At 40.6% G+C, this 22,453-nt stretch overlaps 1 protein-coding gene across 1 annotated transcript in view; it reads right to left on the bottom strand.

The window, feature by feature from the left end:
• The window catches only part of ABI3BP (ABI family member 3 binding protein), a 365,114-nt gene that overhangs the window by 215,921 nt on the left and 126,740 nt on the right, over positions 1–22,453 (bottom strand). The window contains exons 3-6 of the mRNA XM_075852779.1: positions 18,626–18,688; positions 16,038–16,170; positions 8,981–9,150; positions 926–987 (exon numbers count right to left, since the gene is read on the bottom strand). Coding sequence (XP_075708894.1) covers positions 926–987; positions 8,981–9,150; positions 16,038–16,170; positions 18,626–18,688 — 428 coding nt within the window. The remainder of the gene's footprint in view (positions 1–925; positions 988–8,980; positions 9,151–16,037; positions 16,171–18,625; positions 18,689–22,453) is intronic.

Below are 22,453 nucleotides of genomic sequence, written 5' to 3'. Positions count from 1 at the left end.
TTCCTGTTAACATCTTCATCGCTGGATCTCCTCTGGTTTTTTCTTCAATTGTTGCCGTGTGCCGTCGCGGTCGATCCGGGCGACTACAAACACTGGAGTGTTAGATTGGTGAGCTGGAGGTTTCCTCCCATTTCCTTTTTCCTCTGTTATTTTTAAACCTACTACACTGTGTGTTAGCTCAAAAAATGGCGACACACAGTGTAGGAGGTTAGACCGTTCAATCCCCTCGTTTATCCCGGCACTAGCCAGGATAAAGGAGGGGGGATTCTCAGAGCTCACTAGAGCGAGTGCTTTTTTCCCAATTTTGCAGCAAAAAGCAATGTGGTTGCTTTACCACATGCAATGCTGCAATTTTGGGAATAGCTCCATCTAGTGACCAGCAATGGGAAATATTATAAATTAGAATCTAATTTATAATATTTCCTGACTCGTGAAAAAAATAAAAAAAATTTGAACAATGTTTAATCACCTACACACTAAATGTTTAATTAAAAAAAAAAAAACATGTTTTGCTGGCAACACATTCCCTTTAAGACAGCAGTTGAGAGTCCCTTATTTCAGAACACCGGCCCACGATTACTAATGCTGTCTAATGGGTAGGAAGCCTAAACCTAGATCAGGCAGTCACAAAATGACACAGTGGAAGGGGCCAGGCTTACAGAAATGGCCGAGCTCGCTGTGCTATGCTGTTTCAATAACGCCTTTTCATGTCTAAGGAAGTTACAGAAACAGCTTAGCTCAGCGACCCTGGCTGTTTCTGGCAGCCTGACCATCTCTGTAGCGATTACCCACCAAGATGCAGCGGCCAACGGTCATCTCACTAGGCGTGGACTAGATCGTGGGACACCCGAACTCGGACAGATGCAGAGAGCTGCACAATGGACACTGTTACTATGACGCTAAATTCTTACATGGGCAGACATACCTGTAATGTTCCTTTTGGAATCTTATAGGTGTTTTCTATGTTCCCATTTTCTTTACCTTTAGCTGTAAAAATAAGAGAGTCAACTTTTAAAATGTCACTCAACAGATCATTTATCAACCTTTTCTCTCCCTAAGAAACAGAATGTCTGCCCGCCAATTGTTTTGTTTGTATCTTGCTTGCAAATAGAAGCTGCATTCCTTTAATAATGCGCGGTTTAGGATGCACCGTTTAGGAAGGGTGGGGATTTCAGACTGTTTAGGTTGGGGCATGGTATGTCACGTGATTTTTTTCATATATATTAGAAGCATATTTACTGATACGATAACGTATAAGTACTTAAAATAATAAAATAACAATAATTGAAACAATATTTACTTTGTATGATCTGTTCATATAGTGTTTCAGTATTTTACTTCCATTGTGGAGCACTGGTCTTTGTAAGTTCAAAAGAAACGATGACAAACAGTTCTGTAGACTTTTTATAACCTTTAACCTTGCTCAATTCAGCAGAGGGACATAAAGCAGCAGCCTGGCATAAAGATCTCCAGCAGAGGGACAAGCTTAACTCAGTGCTTTTTCTAAAACACCTCATAGCTGTGGCATTTAAATGAATGCAGCCATCAAACTTTTTTGCTGTTTGGGGTTCTGGGACAAGTTTTAAAACTTTTGAGAAACACAAATAAAACCGTAATTATAAAATAATAAAATCCTATTGTAGCCACACACATACACTACCGTTCAAAAGTTTGGGGTCACCCAGACAATTTTGTGTTTTCCATGAAAACTCACACTTATATTTATCAAATGAGTTGCAAAATGGCTAGAAAATATAGTCAAGACATTGACAAGGTTAGAAATAATGATTTTTATTTGAAATAATAATTTTCTCCTTCAAACTTTGCTTTCGTCAAAGAATGCTCCATTTGCAGCAATTACAGCATTGCAGACCTTTGGCATTCTAGCTGTTCATTTGCTGAGGTAACCGGGAGAAATTTCACCCCATGCTTCCAGAAGGCCCTCCCACAAGTTGGATTGGCTTGATGGGCCCTTCTTGCGTACCATACGGTCAAGCTGCTTCCACAACAGCTCTATGGGGTTGAGATCTGGTGACTGCGCTGACCACTCCATTACAGATAGAATACCAGCTGCCTGCTTCTTCCCTAAATAGTTCTTGCATAATTTGGAGGTGTGCTTTGGGTCATTGTCCTGTTGTAGGATGAAATTGGCTCCAATCAAGCGCTGTCCACAGGGTATGGCATGGCGTTGCAAAATGGAGTGATAGCCTTCCTTATTCAATATCCCTTTTACCTTGTACAAATCTCCCACTTTACCAGCACCAAAGCAACCCCAGACCATCACATTACCTCCACCATGCTTGACAGATGGCGTCAGGCACTCTTCCAGCATCTTTTCAGTTGTTCTGCGTCTCACAAATATTCTTCTGTGTGATCCAAACACCTCAAACTTCGATTCGTCTGTCCATAACACTTTTTTCCAATCTTCCTCTGTCCAATGTCTGTGTGCTTTTGCCCATATTAATCTTTTGCTTTTATTAGCCAGTCTCAGATATGGCTTTTTCTTTGCCACTCTGCCCTGAAGGCCAGCATCCCGGAGTCGCCTCTTCACTGTAGACATTGACACTGGCGTTTTGCGGGTACTATTTAATGAAGCTGCCAGTTGAGGACCTGTGAGGCGTCTATTTCTCAAACTAGAGACTCTAATGTACTTGTCTTGTTGCTCAGTTGTGCAGCGGGGCCTCCCACTTCTCTTTCTACTCTGGTTAGAGCCTGTTTGTGCTGTCCTCTGAAGGGAGTAGTACACACCGTTGTAGGAAATCTTCAGTTTCTTGGCAATTTCTCGCATGGAATAGCCTTCATTTCTAAGAACAAGAATAGACTGTCGAGTTTCACATGAAAGCTCTCTTTTTCTAGCCATTTTGAGAGTTTAATCTAACCCACAAATGTAATGCTCCAGATTCTCAACTAGCTCAAAGGAAGGTCAGTTTTATAGCTCCTCTAAACAGCAAAACTGTTTACATCGGTGCTAACATAATTGCACAAGGGTTTTCAAGTGTTTTCTAATCATCCATTAGCCTTCTAACACAGTTAGCAAACACAATGTAACATTAGAACACTGGAGTGATGGTTGCTGGAAATGGACCTCTATACACCTATGTAGATATTGCATTAAAAACCAGACGTTTGCAGCTAGAATAGTCATTTAGCACATTAACAATGTATAGAGTGTATTTCTGATTAATTTAATGTTATCTTCATTGAAAAAAACTGTGCTTTTCTTGCAAAAATAAGGAAATTTCTAAGTGACCCTAAACTTTTGAACGGTAGTGTATATTTTCCTAAAGTAGACACATGGCACATTGTGAAAATGCCACCCAAAACTTTTATACTCATGTGTTCAATGGCTTTTACTTAAGACTGACATAATTTCTAATGAGAAAAAGGGTGTGAAACAGAATATGACCTCAGCACATAGGTGCAGTTATATGGGTTCAGTTCTATTTCTACTTAAAGAGAACCTTTCACCTCCCCATACATGTGCAGCTGAGTGCAGCATGTAAAGGGGAGGGCTTCACAAACCCTGGGGCACTTTACAACTTTTTTCTACCTCCCTCCGTTATTTAGATATCGGTGCCATTATATTTGGCGCCCAATATTTAAATGACCCCTGAACTGTCAACAGGGCGTGTACTGGCAAAGGGGAATGTTACTATGGTGGTGACACTGTTCAATCAGATATGGACAGTGCCACAGCAAGAGCGAGTAGAGGGACTGTGCGCGCGCGCACGCTCCCTCACTCTTCAGCTTTGAAGATCAGTCTTTTCACCGAAACTGGCAAGGGGGCGTGTCACTGCTACGGACAGTGTAAGAGCTGTGGAGAGGAGAGCGCGCATGCGTGCTCTCGTCTCTTCAGCTCTTGTGAGAGATCAGTCTTGTACTTTGTCTGCCGAACTGGCAATGGGGCGTGTCACTGCTACGGACAGTGTAAGTGCTGGGGAGCGCTTACACTGTCCGTAGCAGAGACACGCCCCCTTGCCAGTTCGGCAGACAATACAAGACTGATGAGCTGAAGAGATGAGAGCACGCTCTCCTCTCCACAGCTTTTACACTATCCATAGCAGTGACATGCCTCCTTGCCAGTTCGGCAGAAGACTAATCTTGAAAGCTGAAGAGTGAGAGCGTGCACGCGCGTGCGCACACTCTCTCTCCTCGCTCTTGCTGTAACATTGTCCATATCTGATTGGACAGTGTCACAGCCATAGTAACACGCCCCCTTGCCAGTACACGCCCCTTTGACAGTTCAGGAGCTATTTAAATATCAGGCGTCAAATATAACGGCACCGATATCTAAATAACGGAGGGTGGTAGAATTTTTTTTTAAAGTGCCCCAGGATTTGTTCAGCCCTCCCCATTACATGCTGCACTCAGCTGCACATGTATGGGGAGGTGAAAGGTTCTCTTTAAAGTAGATCTGCCAGGTTCCCTATGCCAAGGCTTCTCAACCTTTTTCTAATGGGGCCTCACCTGGGGCCCTAACCAGACAGTGATTCCAGAGCACCATTGGTCGAAGTCCAAGCCAAAATGCAAAAAATATCTGAATTTATCTTTAATTTGTCTCTTAAACCCAGTATAACATTAAAATGAGCACAAAATAATTATATTCTGTTGCTAAACCAGAGATTGGTGCAGCTAGAGGAATGTATGTGCAGTATATGGAGACTAAATTGAAGAGAAAAAAGACTCAGCGCTCCATAGGAGTCAAAATGTTAGGTGTGTGCTCATCTGATGTAATTGTGCTAGTCAGACACAATAATGTGAAAAGCGAGTGCCAATGCTAATCTGGTGTTGCTCGACCTTTGTCCGTAAAAGTATATAGATAAAGTAGTAAATGTACAGGAGGTGTGCATCTGTGCTGCATAATGCCATCTCACCAGGAGATGGTGGGATGGCTTTATGCTGCACGGACGCGCTCCTCCTGTCAATCGTCTAGTTGTAATGGCAACCATCCGTGACAGGTGGCTCCTAATCGCTGATCTGCACCCAGGGTACCAATGCCGGGCGTCCAACGCGCCAGACACTGGCCCTGCTTGCTACTTGTCCATGAGCACATACTTTTACAACCGCTCTCTCTAAGCGTCTAGTTGGTGTGGCAACCATAGCTGTCGGTCTATACTCTGAGTTTTACCCTGCATCACTGACAAAGTCTCTGTCCCGTTTTTTTCTAGCTTTGATGCTCTGCCAATATAGAAATCCTTCCAGGCTGTCGGCTATTTACAGGTGCTCACAGAACACAATTACCCCGTTCCGAGACTATGATACCTTGCTTACTAGGATTTTATTGTATTGCATTTTATTCTTCCTTTCACCCAGGTATATTTTTTTACATATGCCTTATTTAGGGCATATATTAGATTTTTTTTAAATGTATTTATCACCTGTTACTGCTTCCTATTATGCAATACACAACTGTTAATCAGACTCTGACCTGATGACGTCAGTTTTAACCTGGTATGAACCATTCCCCCCCCCCCCCTGCACTTTCTAAGCCTTAACGTGATGCTTCTTTTACCCTTCCATATTATTTCTTTTGATGAACGCTCCGGTCCGGAGCCGCAACGCGTAGTACCTGAAGAAAGGGTTCACACGTGGCGGAATTTCACTTAAATTCCGCTGCGGACACTCCGCAGCGTTAATCCGCAGCGGAGCCGTTTCTCCATTGACTTCCACTTTGATTTAGCAGTGTTCGTTTAGACGATGCGTAAAATTCCGCTGCGGAGCATAGGCTGCGGAGCGGAATTTGGTGTCCGCAGCATGCTCTGTCTGTTGCGGAGCAGTGGCGGACTCATGGCGGAATTTCTCCATTGACTTCAATGGAGATTCTAATTTCCGCAATGAAGTGAGCAGCTGTCATGCACATGTTATGTGTGCTGCGGATGCGTCTTGCTTTTTTAACTTGACATTTCTTCATTCTGGCTGGACCTATGTATTTCTAGGTCTACAGCCAGACTGAGGAAGTCAATGGGGCTCCCGTAATGACGGGAGCGTTGCTAGGAGACGTCTGTAAATAGTCACTGTCCAGGGTGCTGAAAGAGTTAAGTGATCGGCAGTAACTGTTTCTGCACCCTGGACAGTGACTACCGATCCCAATATACAGCAACCTGTAAAAAAATAGAAGTTCATACTTACCGAGAACTCCCTGCTTCTGTCTCCAGTCCGGCCTCCCAGGATGACGTTTCAGTCTAAGTGACGGCTGCAGCCAATCACAGGCCAAGCTCAGGCTGCAGCGGTCACATGGACTGGCGCGTCATCCAGGGAGGTCGGGCTGGATGCCGAAAGAGGGACGCGTCACCAAGACAACGGCCGGTAAGTATGAAATTCGTTTACTTTCACTAGGGAAAGTGCTGTCCCTTCTCTCTATCCTGCACTGATAGGGAGAAGGGAAGCACTTTTCCCGCAGTCCGCAGCAGCTAGTCCGCATCAATTTTCTGCACATTTTGGGCAGATCCGCAGCCGTAATCCGCAACCCGGATTAGCTGCGGCATTGATGCGGACAGTTGCGGAGGAAATCCGCCACGTGTGGCCATGCCCGAATAAAGCACTTCTAACTACACCATTGGCCATCTTTACTTGGACCTAAAGCACTTTAAAATCCTGTACTTTTACTACTTTATCTATGTGCAGTACATGATCACTTTTGTCAAAACTGACTACCCAGCAGCGCCTTTCAGTTTGAGAAGTACTGTCCTACACTATCCTACCTCAGATCAGGGTGATATAGAGGTAAAGAAACTGTGCTCGAAAATATGCGAATAATAGTGTTCTATTTTATTTGATATTTTCAAGTAAAAACTGTTTAAATGCAAGCCTCTGAGTCCTGAATTTACCACCCACACAAAGTAAATGACTTATAAATACGTATGTACAAAGAAATCTGTTTGTGGGCGGGGGGAGCAGGACTCAAAGGCTTTATCTATTAGTCCTGGCAGCATTTAAACAGCTTTTCACAAAAAATATTATATCAAATAATAAAAACTATATATTGCCGAGCTCATCGTCTGCCCCTCTATCCTATGCTGTACATAAATAGTATAGCATAGGAGAGCTGACAGATTAATTACTGATTGAAAACACTGGAAATTATAAGCTTCAGTTATTTCTGCAGAATTGTGAAGGCAGCATTCCTCTTTTATGTAACTAATGAGGGCCGGCCTTAGGTTGGATGGCGCCCTGTGCGGGGCTCTCTGTTGCTGCCCTATACAAACCAAAAATTAACCATATATATAGACACGCACATACTGGAACATATATACTGCACATACATAAAGGCATATATTTAGACAAACAGGCAAATATATATACACATTCTGGATTACATACATACATACAAACATACAGGTAAATATATAGACATACAGACACATATATACACACACACACACACACACACACACACACACACACACACCGGCACATAAATACATAGACAGGAACATATACAAATACATAAAAGGCACATATATACAAGCACAAAGACACATTCACATACAGACCAATATATACTCACACAGGCACATGTATACACAGTACAGATAAAGTAGTAGATTTCACATGCAGTCCTGTGTAACACCACAGATAATACTGTGATAACTCTGAGTACAGGTAATGTAGTGGATGTAAACACACAGACGCATATATATATATATATATATATATATATATATATATATATATATATATACATACACATACACAGTGCAGGTGATGTAGTAGATGTTACCTGCAGTCCCATGTAACACCGCTGATGAGACAGTGATAACTTTTTGAGTACAGATAATGTAGTAGATGTCTCCTGCAGCCCTATATTACACCACAGATAACACACAGTGATAACTCTCTGAGTACAGATAATGTAGTAGATGATACATGCAGTCCTATGTAACACCACAGATAACACAGTGATAACTCTCTGAGTACAGATAATGTAGCAGATGATACCTTCAGTACTATCTAACACCGCATATAACACACCCTGATAACTATAACCACAGGCACATATAAACACACACAGAGGCATATATATATATATATATATAAATATATATATATATATATATATATATATATATATATATATATATATACACACACACCTCCAGACTGGAGATACACTTTAAAAAGTTTAATCACATGAATTAATTGCCATTAATTGGTTAAAGTTTTATAGATTATACAATACCAAATATGAAAATGTGGTGTTTCCCTTAAGGGGCAGCAGAGTATATAGGGGGCAGCATAGAATATAGGGGCAGAATAGTATATAAGGGGCAGCATAGTATATAGGGGAAAACAGAGTATATAAGGGATAGGATAGAATATAGAGTATGGCATAGTATTTAAGGGGCAGCATAGTATATAGGGGCGGCACAGTATATAAGGGGTAGCATGGTATATCTTGATTTTATCTGTTATACGTTAATTTTGAACACACACTTACAAAGAGACAAACATGCAGACACATATATACTCACACACACACACACACACACACACACACACACACACACACACACACACACACACACACACACACACACACTGTAATATACACATACAAACACAGAGACTTATATACACACATATACATACAGAGACATATAGACACACATAGGCAATTACCATCTCTCCTTGCTGACAGGATCACAGGCTTCTTGCATGATGGGCTGTGGGCGGAGCTTCCTTCTCTTCTCTTGCTCCTCGGCTCTTGTTTACACTGTGTGTGTAACTAAGAGCAGAGGACAGAGAAGAGGCAGAGGACAGAGAAGACGCAGAGCCCAGTGGCGCCCCCTACATGCTGGGAAGGTGCAGCACCCTGTGCACTCGCACAGGTCGCACACCCCTAAGGCCTGCCCTGTAACTAATAATATAAAAATCAACCTCTATATGCAGAAAGACATACTAAATGTAAAAACTTTTCTCCAGAAGATATTACTCATGGCATTTCATGAAATATAAAACAATTTATACTGATGAAACTTACGACTTGTCTTATGAGTTTGAGGCTTGCTCCAGATTTCATCTTCTGAATTGTCTTTCACGCCAAATTCATATATAGTGTTTGGCTTCAAGTTGTCTACTACTGTTTCAGTTGTTGGGCACAGCTGGAAAAGCCAATCCTTATTCTTTTCTCTGTAGCGAACTGTGTAAAATCTGTGTGAAAATGTTAGTGAAATTAGATACAAAGCAGTCTGTAACATTTTCTTCTTTAGTCATTGCTATGCTTTTGTATTATGCAACTAGAAGTGGAGACTATTGCATATATTATGTTGTGATATGGCTCCTACATCAAAAGACTGTGATATGTTCCAGGCTTCTCTTTTTGTAAATAGATTAAACAGTTCTCCATTTGTGTGAATAATGGTATATATGGCAAAGCTTTTAAAAGCTCTCATTTGTTTAATATATTGTATCTTTTGTAGGACAGTAACAAGATATCTATACTTAGATTGAGATTCTTGTCACATAACCATGGTTAACATTTTTATCCCAACAGGGTGCACAGAATTTATCATCTGCTTCACTAAGGAGCTGCTGAAAACTTCTTGGATATGACCATTATCTAATAACATGTCATTGCAATTCTGCTTTCAATTAAATTTCACTGATTAAGTCTATACATAAATTGTTGAGTACTGATTCTGAATTATTTCATTTAGTTTTTAGCATTCATCCTTTGGAACAGATACTGGTTTAAATATACTCTGCTATCAGACATGCGACCAGACATCTGAGCTCTATGTATGCAAGGGCCATTTGAGGTCCCACAATGCATTGTGCTCGGGTAACAGGAAACCACGGTAGCTGTGACTGCAAGTGAGACCGTCCCGCGGGTAAATACAGACGTAGGAGAGCTTTTCCAGCTTAGATTTTGTCGAAGATTTTGTGGCGGATTTGTCACAAATTTCACCCTTTGCATTGCATTTTGAAAATCCGCAGCATGCTCTGAATTTTGCTCAGATTTTCTCAACTACATGTGGACGGGGTTTTTCAAAATTGTATCCACATGTATTGTACTGTAAATTGTTGTGAATTTTTATTGGGGAAGCTGCAATGAAACACTAACAAATCTGACACCTCAAAACTGAACCTAAGTAAACTATTAAACTATATTAAGGAAAATATTAGTAAACTGCATACAGTGAGGCACATTTACTAATACTGTTTACATTTGCGCCATCTAAGTTAACAACTGAATTTGTTAAAACTAGACACATTTACAATTTTGGCGCACGGACTATAGGAATTTTTGTGCATCAGTAACACTGCTTCGACGCACGTGCATTTTTTCAGAACTTGTAAGGTGACAGAACGAATATCAACATGAATGAACTTGTGGATAGCTCCCCTTGTCAAATAACTGTTCCAGTGAACATGGCTTCTTTATTTAACATATTTCTAAGCAGCAAATGCCCTCAAGTAGAGGAAAGTAGGTCAAATACTGATCTCCCCTGTCCATTAAACCATCATTTAGTTGTAAAACATGAGGAACAACTGGTGTCGCAGGACGTGTTACACATGAAAGCGTGACTGAAAAAAAAATAGACAAAATGTCTGCAGAAACATCTGATTCCGAAGTGAAGAAGAAAAAAATTCAGATAACGATAAAAAAATATTAGTAGAGGAGGTAAATGGCTTAAATTACATATATATGTAGTTTACTGTCCCATGGAGTACAGTGTGAACGTCCATGAAGTGACAAAGATGGAGCAATTGAGGACTGAAGTGGTGACATATCTGTTGTTATTACACTAAAAACAGGCAGGGACAGGGTCTAGGGACCCCCAATCTCAAGATAGCTGCAGGTCTCAATGCTGGGACCCACATCTGTCAGACATTTATAGCATATCCAGTGGATATGCCATAAATGTCTGTCACCCCATCACTCTGCACCCCATCACTGAGATGGGATTCAACCTTAGATCTCTGAAATCCCATGCCATGGCCATTCTATTCAAATTCCCAAAGGCAGTGCAGTGCTTAGTCCTTTGAAAGTTGAAAAGAACAGCACAGGCACAGGATTTAGGACATATAGGGGTGATGTAGCATGGCCTCTAAAACGTTAATCACGCTATGAGGCGCGTTTTTAGTACTGACTAGACAGGATAACCGCAACACCCAGATGACTCTTTCAAGCTATATATTAGTATAGAGCGTGCATTGTTTTCAAAGCTCTTTTTCTCGATTATTCTGCATCGGCCATATCACAGAGAAGAATCAATGTTAACCTATTACCCTGCTGGATAACAGGTTGGTGTTGGTTTGGGGGTCTGAATCGTGCTGACACGTTTCCTTTAACTTTGCTGACTGTATAATGAAAACTCATACACTTTTCTAATAGTTCCCATTCAATAAACACAAGCAGTAATCTTGAGAAATTGATGAAAAAAATACAGTATATTACAAAACTTTTCACTATACAAAGATAAACTTTATTTGGAATATTTCGGTCTTGCCTGCGATTATCATTGTGTTCTTCCCTGACAGACATCTTATAGCCACTTGTTAAGAAAAGAAAAGATGCAAATCTATTTTAACTATCATGAAGCATAACTAAATATAACATGACAACTCAATGTCAAAATATTGGCTCAAAAGCAACTGTTATTATTGAACTCTTGTATTTCAGAACTTGTTGAGTCTATATACGATTAACCTGATAATACATATTTTCAGATGGCCTGAAGGTATCTGCCATTCTAGTTTTGATATGCATGTCATAACTAAATCACATACACAAACGTTAAGAATCCTTACTTATTGCTCTGACAATTTAAGCAATAATTTCAAGGTTGGTTTAGAACATTCATGAAGATTTGCACGTTACATAGTATCTTAGCACAGTTTACTTTGTCTGTGATAACAGAAAAACAGATCTATAATAGCTCAGGAATGCATCATGTCTGCCACATATAACCCAGATGGACCAAACAATGCAGATATGTTCCCATAGCGACAACACAGCAGTAAATTAGGACCCTATATTTATACGCGTCACACGTTTAAAGATACATCAGCGCAGGGTACTATAGTCAGTACTTTTTAGCATTCAGTGGCCATTTCTTGCACCTCTATATTTTCCATATAGATTCCTGTATAACGTACACTAGTCTCCAGTGTGTCATACTATCAGGAATTTATTTACATGTGACACAATATAATTCAACATCATAAGCAAACCTATTTCAAGGACACAAATTTAATATATTGACTCTAATAAGCTACTCAAAAATTCCAATATCCCCTTAAATAGGTATTTAGGATTAGATAAACGATGATGCGTTCTTCCAGAAACAGTGCCACACCTGTCCATGGGTTATGGCTGGTATTGCAGCTCCTCTTAGCGGTGGACAGGTGTGGCACTGTTTTTGGAAGAAAGCAGCCATGTTTTTCTGATGCTGATCATTTCTTTGATAGCAAATAGCGTAAAATATTCATGTTATACTATATAGGATCACACCAGATAAATGTAAGGGACATAATGGAAAATAGGAAAATATCAGCAAAACAAAGAAGGGATGACACCACTATTATTGTAATCTTCAGAAAAAGTGTGGTGAACAGCAGCACACATCTCCCAAGTTTCAATCAATATGTTCTTTTATTGGTCAAACATCCAGTAAAAATATGGCAACGTTTCGACCCGTGACAAGTGGAGGGTCTTTCTCAAGCCTATTATTGTGTCATGTGTGCTTAAATCAGCATTAAGTCTTGGTTAGTTTGCTTCTAATAATGCATCTTCACCTTAATCTGTTAAAATGTTTGGTATTTGGATCAATTCCACACTGAATTCTGGATTTTATGGATGCTTGCTAAGGTTATGGGAATAACCTCGTAAGGTTTTATGTTGCTTAACAGACAATTCTTTACATGTGCTACGGTGCAAACTCATAGGACTGTTTGGATGTTAGCGTACAAAAAGAAGCCAAAATTCAACCCCACATAAGCATTCTATTTTCTCTTATCCTAATGAGAATAAAACAATGTTTTGCCATGACCACATGGTACTCGAACAGTCTCTAGCAGAGCACCCCCCACCATTAACGCGTAACAGAAACAGACATCTTGGTAAATATCCCATAATCATGCATCCTTCTGCCTCACGCTGGAAGAGAAATTATCCTCATACTACAAACTAAGAACTGAATGTGTCTCAATTTGACTAGGTTCACACTGTGTTTTTTTCCTCCGTTATAAGCTCGTTATAAGTTGTATAAGCTCGGAAAAGCTACCGATGTATACATTAAACAGAGGCTGTGACGCATGCTTAACAGTGGCATCTGTCGTTCTATGACTAAGGGTCCTCTTACACAGTCCGACATGGGTCGTGTAAACGAGCGCTGATCAAAGACACAGCTCGTTGATTGGCGCTTGTTTGCTCCTTTCACAAGGAGCTAGTATGGGGACGAACGGTCGTTACTACGATCGCTCGTCCTCATATATTTCTATCATGTCAGCAGCGTATCTCCCTGTTTACAAAGGGAGATGTGCTTCCAACAATGATAATATTTTTGGCTGCATAAACAATGCGATCAGCCGATGAACGAGTGTTTGCTGCTTACACAGGGCAATGATCGGGAACAAGCGTTTGTGCGATAATTGGCTCGTGTAAAAGGGCCTTTATATGGGATCCAGTTAATGGATACATTGTAAGATTTTTAATGATGTATCTGTTAAATGGATGCCATTATAGGCTATTAGTGACGGATGCCACTGTTAGGCATCCGATTAACAGATACGTAATAAAACAAAATATAGAAAAGCTCATCTATCACCATTGGCTAATATGGTATCCGTTTAACGGAGACCTTTTTTTACAGCAGGATTGCGGAATGTCCAGCCCGCGGGCCGTATAAGACCGTGGGATCATTTGGTCTGGCCCGACCACACTCTGACCGCCGCTGCCGCCGTGAGTCTGACATTTAGGAGCAGGAGAAGGGCAGACGGAGCCAAGTATGGCTGCGGCTGCGCCGGTTTGAGTGAGGTCGGTGCATGCCGGCCCAAGAGTGGATCAGTCTGGTCACCTGACCGGAGTCACTGACATGAGGTCAGATGACTGGACTGTGCCAGCCCAAGAGTGGACCAGTCCGATCCCCTGACCTGAGTCAGTGACGTGTGGTCAGGGGACCGGACTGGTCCACTCCTGGGCCGCCGGCACAGTCCAGTCACCTGACCTCACATCAGTGTCGTGAGGTCAGGTGACTGGACTGGTCCACTCCTGTCACAGCATGCCCTGACCTCACTCTGATCGCCGCTGCCACCGGGTCATTCCCTCCTTGTCTCAATCCACCCTACCCACTCACATTTAAGAGCAGGAGAAGGGCGAATGGAGCCAAGTATGGCGGTGGAGATGTGAGTGAGGTCTGTGCATGCCGACCCAAGAGTGGACCAGTCTGGTCACTTGACCAGAGTCAGTGACGTGACGTGAGTTCAGGTGACCGGACTGGTCCACACCCGAGCCAGCACAGTCCAGTCACTTTACCTCAAGTCAGTGACGTGACGTCAGGCGACTGGACTGGTCCACTCCTGTCACAGCACGCCCCCCGACCTCACTCTGACCGCCGCTGCCGCCGTGTCATTCCCTCCTTGGCTCCGTCCACACACCCTACTTACTCGAAGTGAGGTCAAGTGACTTAATGGGGCTTATTTCATCAAGGACATTTATGATATATCCACAGGATATGTCATAAATGTCCGATCGATGCGGGTCCCACCTCTGGGTCCCAGATCTAGCTCAAGAACAGGGCCCTTAAACATCAGTCTACCTCTTTGTGTTGTGGCTAAAGCTTGTGATTTCCGACCATGAAGAAGAAAACAGAGTAACTTGAAGAGCTATGCTGTTTCCGTAAGTCCCATAGAACTGAATAGTAGTTACGGAAACAGCAGAGCTCGCATGCTACGCTACTTCTGTAACTGCCATTCACTACTATGGGAGTTATGGAAACAGCGCAGCTCAGCGAGCTACGCTGTTTTCTTCTTCATGGTTAAAATCAGCCGGAACACAGAGAGGTAGAACGGGGTTTAGGGGGGCCCGTTCTAGAGATAGGTTCAGGTCCCAGAGGTGGGACCTGCATCTATCTGACAATTATGACATATCCTGTGGATAGGTCATGAATTTCCCTGATGGGAAAACCCCTTTAAGTAAGCAAGTTGGAACAACTAACTCCTGCGAGTTCCTTTCAAAACTAACCATTGTTAAGAGTCGACTGCGCTCCAGATTGACCGACGCATCATCAATACAGGCTAACATCACACGCCTCACCAGTTCCAGCCATCACATTAGGGGTGAGTTAATTAAATGTTTGACCAAATATAGCAGGCTCATTTTTAAGTTGATAATTTTGTATTGCCCGCGAATGATGTTATAAATATCCAAATGGCCCTTGGCAGAAAAAAGGTTCCCCACCCCTGTTTTACAGGATACCATGGGCTGGAATAACATAGTCTACTACGCTATTTATACTAAAAATTTTTGCAGTACACTGACGTATAACGGCAAGACGGAGACCAAAAGAGTGTTTAAGGGAACCCTATGGAGACGTTTAGCGGGAAAACACAGTGCGAATCCAGCCTAACAAGCCCATGCGGTTAACAGGATTCCCTGTAATTCAATTCCTCTGCCTCTCCCAACTCCTCTTTCCCCTCCTCTTCTATTCTGTCTTTCCCAACATTTGTTTTATTTGAGCAACCTAAGTAATAAATTAATAAGTAGATTGCAGTACTAATAAATATTAATAAACTTGGGGTTATTTGCAAATTAAAGTGAGAAAATAGATATAAAATTAGTGTCTCTTAAATGCTGACATGATAGATATACTGCAATGTAATCTAATAATTGAAATGAATTTCATAGCTCTACTATGACATTGAAGATTATTTTTCTGATGATCAGTGTCAAAAACAAAATGTAAATGTCCATGTTCCAAAATTTAACATTTCCAACAGCTGGTTTGTAACTATGTTTGTAGATATTAATTTATGTGGCAGTACAAAATGCATGACCAATAACCACACACATGTCCAGTTTCAAGCACATTTACCTGTCATTCGGACATTTATTGAGAGCAGACCAGTCAACTTGCGGATTTATTAGTATACCCCATGAGAGGAAGACAGATGTTGGAGTCAGAGTTCCAATGACAAGATGTAGAGGTTTCTGAATGGAGTTTTTCTCTGTGTGAAAAATGCCAGGTATTATTATTGATACAGCCATTGTCATGCAAACATCTTATTTCAAAAAGGGATAGAGATGCAAGAGATATTTTACTAATGAAATATAATATTTATTATATTCACTATGTACTGTAACACTCTACCTTATTTATTTGATCAAATTGCACAGTTTTTTCACTAAGAACCTTTTATTACCACCATTTACCAACATTTATTTTCTAGTACTGATTTTTATAATGAGTCACTCACATAAAAAAGGAATTCGTTTTCCTTATGTACCTTATTTGGTGCCTAGTGCCTACAATGATGTATAGTACAGATTGTATGGACTGAGCAAATTTCACATCATGTAGGTATTTCAAAGCATAGAATTCTCTATAATGGTAATATAAATTAATTTGAAATGTGTATGCAGGTTATTCCTTATCATTTTTCAAGTGTATGCTAGTTTCAGTATCATATATGGTAATGAGATAACTGGAAATTAATGCATGGAAATAGCAAAACAGTCTTATCTATCACTCAATGACAAAGCATGATTTCCCTGGGTTCTCTAAGAGGGAGCTCCTACAAAAGTGGACTTAGACATTGTTCCGACCGTCATGTTGCGTTTCCATGCTATAACATGTTTTTGTTCACAGGCACTGTGCCTTTAAGATATGTTATAATGTTTACTCTGTTTACACGCGGGTTTGGCGAGTTCTCTGGTCAGATGTGTGGATGCAGTACCGTCTGGCGCCGCACTGGTTACATGCAAGGGTGGTGCCAGGCTATGGCTGTGTTCACACAGGGTTTTTTGCAGGGGGAAAATTCCTCCTGCAAATACTGCTCCAGACGTTTTTTGCACAGTGGTTTGACAAAAACTCGTCAAAACACTCGTCGAGGCGTTTTTTCCCCGTTTCTGACTGATTGAAATGGGGTTTTAGAGGCGGAAACTGCCTCAAGAGGTGTCATGTCGCTTCTTTTTACCGCGACGCGGTTTTTCTGCTCGCGGTAATAAACCTCGTCCGCCTCCCATTGAAATCAATGGGAGGCATTTTCGGGCGGTTTTTGACGAGTTTTGCGGAGCGGTTTCCGCGCCAGAAAACTCGTCAACAAACTCCGTGTGAACAGGGCCTATAATGGAGGTGTTTTGATGTGCCTCTTAGTCAGAGTGTACAGTGTAATTGCGAGTGAAATAAAGAACGGGATTATTGAAAGCCTCCAGCACTGCCAACAGTGCCCTATTATTAGAGGCAATGCTTAAAAGTAGAGCACAGATAAAGGCAATACACTGTAACACTGTTACACTTTGTGTCTCCTTTACTTCCTCATAGATTGTAAGCTCTTGCGAGCAGGGTCCTCACTCCCCAGATTTGAATTGTAAATTAACTTTGTCACTATGTAATGTCTGATATTGTTTGTTTCATGTCCCCTCTAAATTGTAAAGTGCTGCGTAATATGTTGGCGCTATATAAATAAAGATTATTATTATTATTATTATTATTGCAGTGTATTGCATGAACAATCCATAGATCACATGGAAAAGTCTAATGGGGTGACAAAAGAAATAAAAAAGAAAAAAGAAAAGTTAAAAAAAAAAAAACATTTCCCATTTTTCAAACAAAATTATGCAAGCAATGAAAAAAGTAAACATCATTTGTATTGCTGATCCATAAAAGTCTAAACTTTAAAATAACACTTTTTTTTTAACCCACTGGGCGAATGCCTTAGAAAAAAAACTCACAATGCAATAATTGCTGATTGTTGTACACCTCACCTCCTAAAAAATGGTACCAAAAGAGATAAAAAAAATCGTATGTGAACCAAAGGGTACCAATAAAAACGACAGTTTGATGCACAAAAAACAAGGCCTCACACGTCTTCAAAATCAAGAAAAAAGTTATGGTTCTCAGAATACGGCCATACAGAACACACATAAATTACATTATATTAAGTGGAGAGTGTGGAGAGGGGGGAAAGCTTTAATTTTTAAGGAAGAGCAGATCACACAAGCTGTATAGATAGGGGGGCTCACACTGGCAGTTAGTTTGCAAGCGGGATCACACGGGCTTGAGTTTGTATGCGTAGACAGAAAGGAGAGCATCCACGGCAGACTGTGTCTGTGTGTGTGTGTGTGGGGCGGGGGGGGGGATCACACACTCCTCAGCATCAGTGTCAGTTAGCACAAGAGAGAATAAATCCCTCATGGGCTGTAAAAGTAGTACAGTGACACGTCCACATGAGAAAAGTTTGAAACTAGAAGCCGCTTACAAACTGCATATCATGGGGTCTGACGATGAATGAAGGAAAGAAGATTGCAGCCTGAAACTTAGTACAACGTTTTAAATTCAAGGTAACCACTAACATACGTAAAAATCTTTTTTTCCATGTCAAAAGTGTCGGTGTCAATAAATGTATTGTACGTTTTTGCTACTTAGCATTTAAAATAGTTAGTAAATAATAAATATGTTACCTTTACAGGACTTTTTAGGGTTGTCATTTGGTTTCACTGCTATTAAGTATCTGGTCTCTGCATCTGAAATGGAATAACACACTTATTATACTAAGTCTAAATAGTCAATCAAAATAACTAATTCAATCAATCAATCAATCAATCAATCAATCAATCAATCAATCAATCAATCAATCAATCAATCATCATTGTTACAAAGTTTCAGATATTTACAGATAAGTAGTTTAAGCTAAGTTGTAGTAAGAACTTCATAGCTAATATTCTTAATGGTTCTTTAAGGTGTTGTATCACCACGACAAGTCTTGTCCATATGCCCTATTAGAATGCCATAGAAAGGGCACCCCACTGGGGAACTCCTCTATGTACTCTAGCATAAGGTTTCGTTCACATATCCGTTCGGGGTCTATTCTGACGTTTCGTTGGAGGTTTTCGTCAGAATAGAGCCCTGACTGACGCAAACAGAAACCATAGGTCACCATTGATGGAAACCTCAGGCGGAAAGTCAGAATAGAGCCCGAACGGATATGTGAACGAAGCCTAACTGGCAGGTCCATGAATTACATGACTCAATGGATAATTAAATGACTGGCCTACTTGTCATGGTACAGTTCCCCTGTGGTTATCAGTTGCAGCATTGTTGAACTATGAAGGTGCTTAGAGATTACCCAGAATTTTGTAAATGAGCTAGCGACACAGACAAGTACAATGTGAAGTTACTGTTAACAAATCAACGCACAGAAATCAATGGTGCTGCATTATTTCCTACTATACAAATTACTTATTTTCTTATCTGGATCTACTACTACTTGATACTACTGATAAAGATTTTCCCAAAAATTATTAAGTATATCACCACTTTTATTCATGATTTCAGAAACGGGAAATTAGAAACTGATGTATACAAGAGACTTTCTCCTAGCCAATAAGCAAAAAAAAAAAAGGCAAAATTGGGAAAAAATAGGTCCTAGGGCGTGGATGTAAGACAATATTAATTTACACCCATGCCAGCAACAAATCGTCAAAATTTCCTATGATGGAAAGCCATTAAATAATTAGAGTAGTTTGCATAAGCTATGAGAAATATTGGAATGAATTGTACATTCTGAACTAAACATGTTTTACCTCTTAAGGACACGGACGTATATTTTGAAAACTTTATTTATTGTAAAACATATACGTATTTCTGTGTATTTTTTCTTACAATTTTTATATTTATTTAACATTACTTCTTTTTTATTAACGTAACTTTTTTTTTTTAATCCCATAGAGGGATTTTTCACTTTGATTTTTGAACTTTTGAACTTTAAGTATGCCCTAACAACAGGGAATACAGTCAGATAGCCGTGGTGTCCTTCAATGGACCCTGGGCTGTCTGCCCATACCAGGTATAGCCATTGATCACGTCACAGGGATTTTCCGTGAAGCGATCAAAGGGGAGACCCCCTTCTCACTTTAGCTTTGAATGCCGCAATTAGCTTTGATCGCGGCATTCAAGAGGTTAATAGCGGAGAGAAGATGTTTCTCTTCTCTCCGCCGTTAGAGCGGGACTGCGGCTGTGTGTTACAGCTGTTACAGCCATTGCCTCGCACATTGTGGCGTGCGGACACTGGCTGAGAATTCTCGTCCTGTGTCGGCAACCAGTTAAACAGTTTCAGGGCCCCTTAATTTAGGACATTGATGAGAGGCCAAGCTCTTAGACCCCTATTGATTTCATATGACATGTCTACATAAAAGAATATTAAAAACATAGAAAGTACCTTTGCGTCTATATTTACACACAGCAGGTTTGTTATAGAAAATTCTGCAACTGAAAAATCAATTCCATCCACTTATTAACCCCTTCCCTCTTTAGCCACTTTTGACCTTCCTGACCGAGCCTCATTTTTCAAATCTGACATGTGTCACTTTATGTGGTAATAACTCCGGAATGCTTTCACCTATCCAAGCGATTCTGAGATTGTTTTCTCGTGACACATTGGACTTTAAGTTACTGGCAAAATTTGCTCGATATGTTCAGTATTTAATTGTGAAAAACACCAAAATTTAGCGAAAAATTGCAAAAATTAGCATTTTTCTCAATTTAAATGTATCTGCTTGTAAGACAGGCAGTTATACCACACAAAATTGTTGCTAATGAACATCCCCCATATGTCTACTTTAGATTGCCATTGTTTTTTGAACATCCTTTTATTTTTCTATGACATCACAAGGCTTAGAACTTTAGCAGCAATTTTTCACATTTTCAAGAAAATTTCAAAAGGCCATTTTTACAGGGGCCAGTTCAGTTGTGAAGTGGCTTTGAGGGCCTTATATATTAGAAACCCCCAAAAAGTCACCCCATTTTAAAAACTTCACCCCTCAAAGTATTCAAAACAGCATTTAGAAAATGTCTTAACCCTTTACACATTTCACAGGAATTAAAGCAAAGTAGAGGTGAAATGTACAAATTTCATATTTTTTTGCAGAAATAAATTTTTAATACAATTTTTTTTATAACACAGAAGGTTTTACCAGAGAAATGCAACTCATTATTTGTTGCCCGGTTTCTGAAGCACCGGCCTCCGAAGCAAAGGAACACCTAATGGATTTTGGGGCCTTATTTTTGTTAGAATAAATTTTAGGCACCATGTAAGGTTTGAAGGGCTCTTGCGGTGCCAAAACAGTCAAAATCCCCCAAAAGTGACCCCATCTGGGAAACTACACACCTCAAGGAAATTATCTAGGGGTACAGTGAGCATTTTGACCGCACAGGTTTTTTACAGAAATTATTGGAAGTAGGCCGTGAAAATTAAAATCGACATTTTTTCAAAGAAAATGTAGGTTTAGCGATTGTTTTTCTCATTTCCACAAGGACTAAAGGAGAAAAAGCACTGTAAAATTTGTAAAGCAATTTCTCCCGAGTAAAACAATACCCCACACGTGGTAATAAACGGTTGTTTGGAGACACGGCAGGGCTTAGAAGGGAAAGAGCGCTATTTGGCTTTTGGAGTTCACATTTAGCAGGAATGGTTTGCGGAGGCATGTCACATTTACAAAGCCCCTCAGGGGACAAAACAGTGGAAACCCCCCACAAGTGACCCCATTTCGGAAACTACACCCATTGAGGAAATTATCTAGGGATATAATGAGTGTTTTGACCCCACAGGTTTTTTGCATAAATTATTGGAAGTAGGCCCTGAAAATGACAATCTAAATTTTTTCAAAGAAAATGTAGGTTTAGCTAATTGTTTCTCATTTCCACAAAGACTGAAGGAGAAAAAGCACCATAAAATTTGTAAAACAATTTCTCCCGAGTAAAACAGTACCCCAAATGTGGTAATAAACGGCTGTTTGGAGACACGGCGTGGCTGAGAAGGGAAAGAGCGCTATTTGGCTTTTGGAGCTCAAGTTTAGCAGGAATGGTTTGCAGAGGCCATGTCACATTTACAAAGCCCCTGAGGGGACAAAACAGTGGAAACCCCCCACAAGTGACCCCATTTTGGAAACTACACCCATTGAGGAAATTATCTAGGGGTGTAATGAGCGTTTTGACCCAACAGGTTTTTTGCATAAATTATTGGAAGTAGGCCCTGAAAATGACAATCTAAATTTTTTCAAAGAAAATGTAGGTTTAGCTAATTTTTTCTCAGTTCCACAAGGACTGAAGGAAAAAGAGCACCATAAAATTTGTAAAGCAATTTCTCCCGAGTAAAACAATGCCCCACATGTGGTAATAAACGGCTGTTTGGAGACACGGTGTTGCTTAGAAGGGAAAGAGCGCTATTTGGCTTTTGGAGTTCACATTGAGCAGGAATGGTTTGCGGAGGCCATGTCGCATTTGCAAAGCCC

Source organism: Rhinoderma darwinii, chromosome 2 (assembly GCF_050947455.1).
Source record: "Rhinoderma darwinii isolate aRhiDar2 chromosome 2, aRhiDar2.hap1, whole genome shotgun sequence".
Lineage (NCBI taxonomy): Eukaryota > Metazoa > Chordata > Amphibia > Anura > Rhinodermatidae > Rhinoderma > Rhinoderma darwinii.
This window is presented reverse-complemented; position numbering and strand designations above follow the sequence as displayed.